The sequence below is a fragment of the Ruditapes philippinarum genome, unplaced genomic scaffold (assembly GCF_026571515.1).
Source record: "Ruditapes philippinarum isolate M1 unplaced genomic scaffold, ASM2657151v2 ctg20464_1_1_1_1, whole genome shotgun sequence".
In the NCBI taxonomy this organism is placed as follows: Eukaryota; Metazoa; Mollusca; class Bivalvia; order Venerida; family Veneridae; genus Ruditapes; species Ruditapes philippinarum.
Genome location: NW_026860891.1, coordinates 11,893 through 13,540, shown reverse-complemented (window position 1 = coordinate 13,540; position 1,648 = coordinate 11,893). Strand labels below are relative to the sequence as shown.

The 1,648-nt window shown below is 32.2% G+C and overlaps 1 protein-coding gene across 1 annotated transcript; it reads right to left on the bottom strand.

The window, feature by feature from the left end:
* Positions 1 to 290: 290 nt before the first annotated feature.
* On the bottom strand, positions 291 to 1,203 carry LOC132713779 (uncharacterized; the record flags this gene model as incomplete). The annotated part of the gene is made up of 2 exons (XM_060696457.1): positions 529 to 1,203; positions 291 to 344 (listed from the first exon to the last, which is right to left on the bottom strand). Coding segments are annotated over exons 1-2 (709 nt in total), but the record flags the coding sequence as incomplete, so codon positions are not given.
* Positions 1,204 to 1,648: the final 445 nt, after the last annotated feature.

The following is a 1,648-nucleotide window of genomic DNA, read 5'->3' as shown; positions in this document are numbered from 1 at the left end:
CCTAAACAACAACATTTCACTTTAATAGATGTTATAAAACGAAATAATATTGTTACCTAAGTAACCGAAATGTTTTGATAGTTTGATGTGTCAATAAATCCCAAAAGTAAGCGATTATGACATATAAGTATTTAAGCGATTACAATCAAATGTTGTCTGGACATTTTATTCAAGTACATTTTCTAGTAACAACTTTTAAGCGTTTTAATAAATTGCGCCCAATTTGCGCCCTATTTTGAAGAAAAACTAACTGCAGTATAAACGTAACAAGAGTAGTGATATAGGTTTACCTTGCATATGTTTCACCCTTGGATTTACACTCTTCCATCTCCTTGAAGTTACTCCTATAATGTTTGAAAAGTGTATTAATGTCTATATACGTAAAATACGTAAAAGCAAAATTTATATTATGTACAGAGTAAACCTTTCTTTAAATTCGTTTGATCCATTTTGTTAAAAAACTTTCCTAACATCACTGACATAAACAAGGTAGAGATTTTTTCCAGATTTAAAAAGTGATATACCTACCTGTCGTTCGAGTGTGTTTGTCCCAGGAGGTTGATTTTAAAATTTTGTTTGCCTCCTCCGTTCCAACTGATACATCCAACATTTCATTTTGTAAAATTTTGACATCACTTTCCAGGCACAGAATTTTGTCACTATACCATTTACGCAACACGTCTCCCAAGTTAGGCATATTATTGACCGACGTTTTTTCAATTTCATCTTTCATTTCATTCTTATATGTTTCACCAACAGCATTTTTCGCAATTTCTAGTGTTGAATCACGAAGGTCATTCCAAATATCATTATATTGTTTGAAATCTATTTTTTCTGTACTTGGAAAATGTTGCAAGGTATTTCTATGTTCCTTGATTAGTTTCAAATGTCCTAGCAATGGTCTGGTATTAGATTCAAACAATTCTGTTAGCAACAATACTAGAAGAGAAGAATCCCAGTCATCAATATCTATTGGTCTTACATGGAACAGCCGATTCTTTTGATCTCGAGTCAGTGATTTTATTTGGGAAAGTTTTTGACGGCGAAGCGCTATGTAAGCTTTGATGGTGAATGGTTGTCCTTTAGTGAAATCTGCCTCTGCATATTTGTGAAATAACTTTCTGAGTGGCTGTGGACAGACATCGACAATAAATGTGACAAGACGGTAATACATATCAGCCATCACGATACGCTTTGAAATATCCTGTTAAAGAGATTAAAAGCTTATAAATAACAGACAGGTATACTTTTTCATTTCTTATTTCTGTGAAATTACAAATTCTTAAATTTAGAAAAGTAACGGTTATCGATATTTCGAGCAACACTAGTTTTAAAACTTTCTAAAATACAACATAACTTGCTCTCTCATGCGGCAACTTTTATTATCATTTATTGGTTACGTTTTAATTCTTTTATTTCGGTTGAGTAATTAAAAAAAGAGACATAGTTGACCTATTGCTGGGTAATTAATGAGTTTTCTCTTAATGCAGAAAAAACTATCAATATATAGTTATGACGTATCACACGGATTACTGATTTTGATTATTTTGGTCAGAACTTTTTTTTTCTAACCTGAGACTGGCCATGGAATGCCCAGAATTGACACAGTTAAAGGTTCATAAACGGGAATTAAATAAAACACAACTGC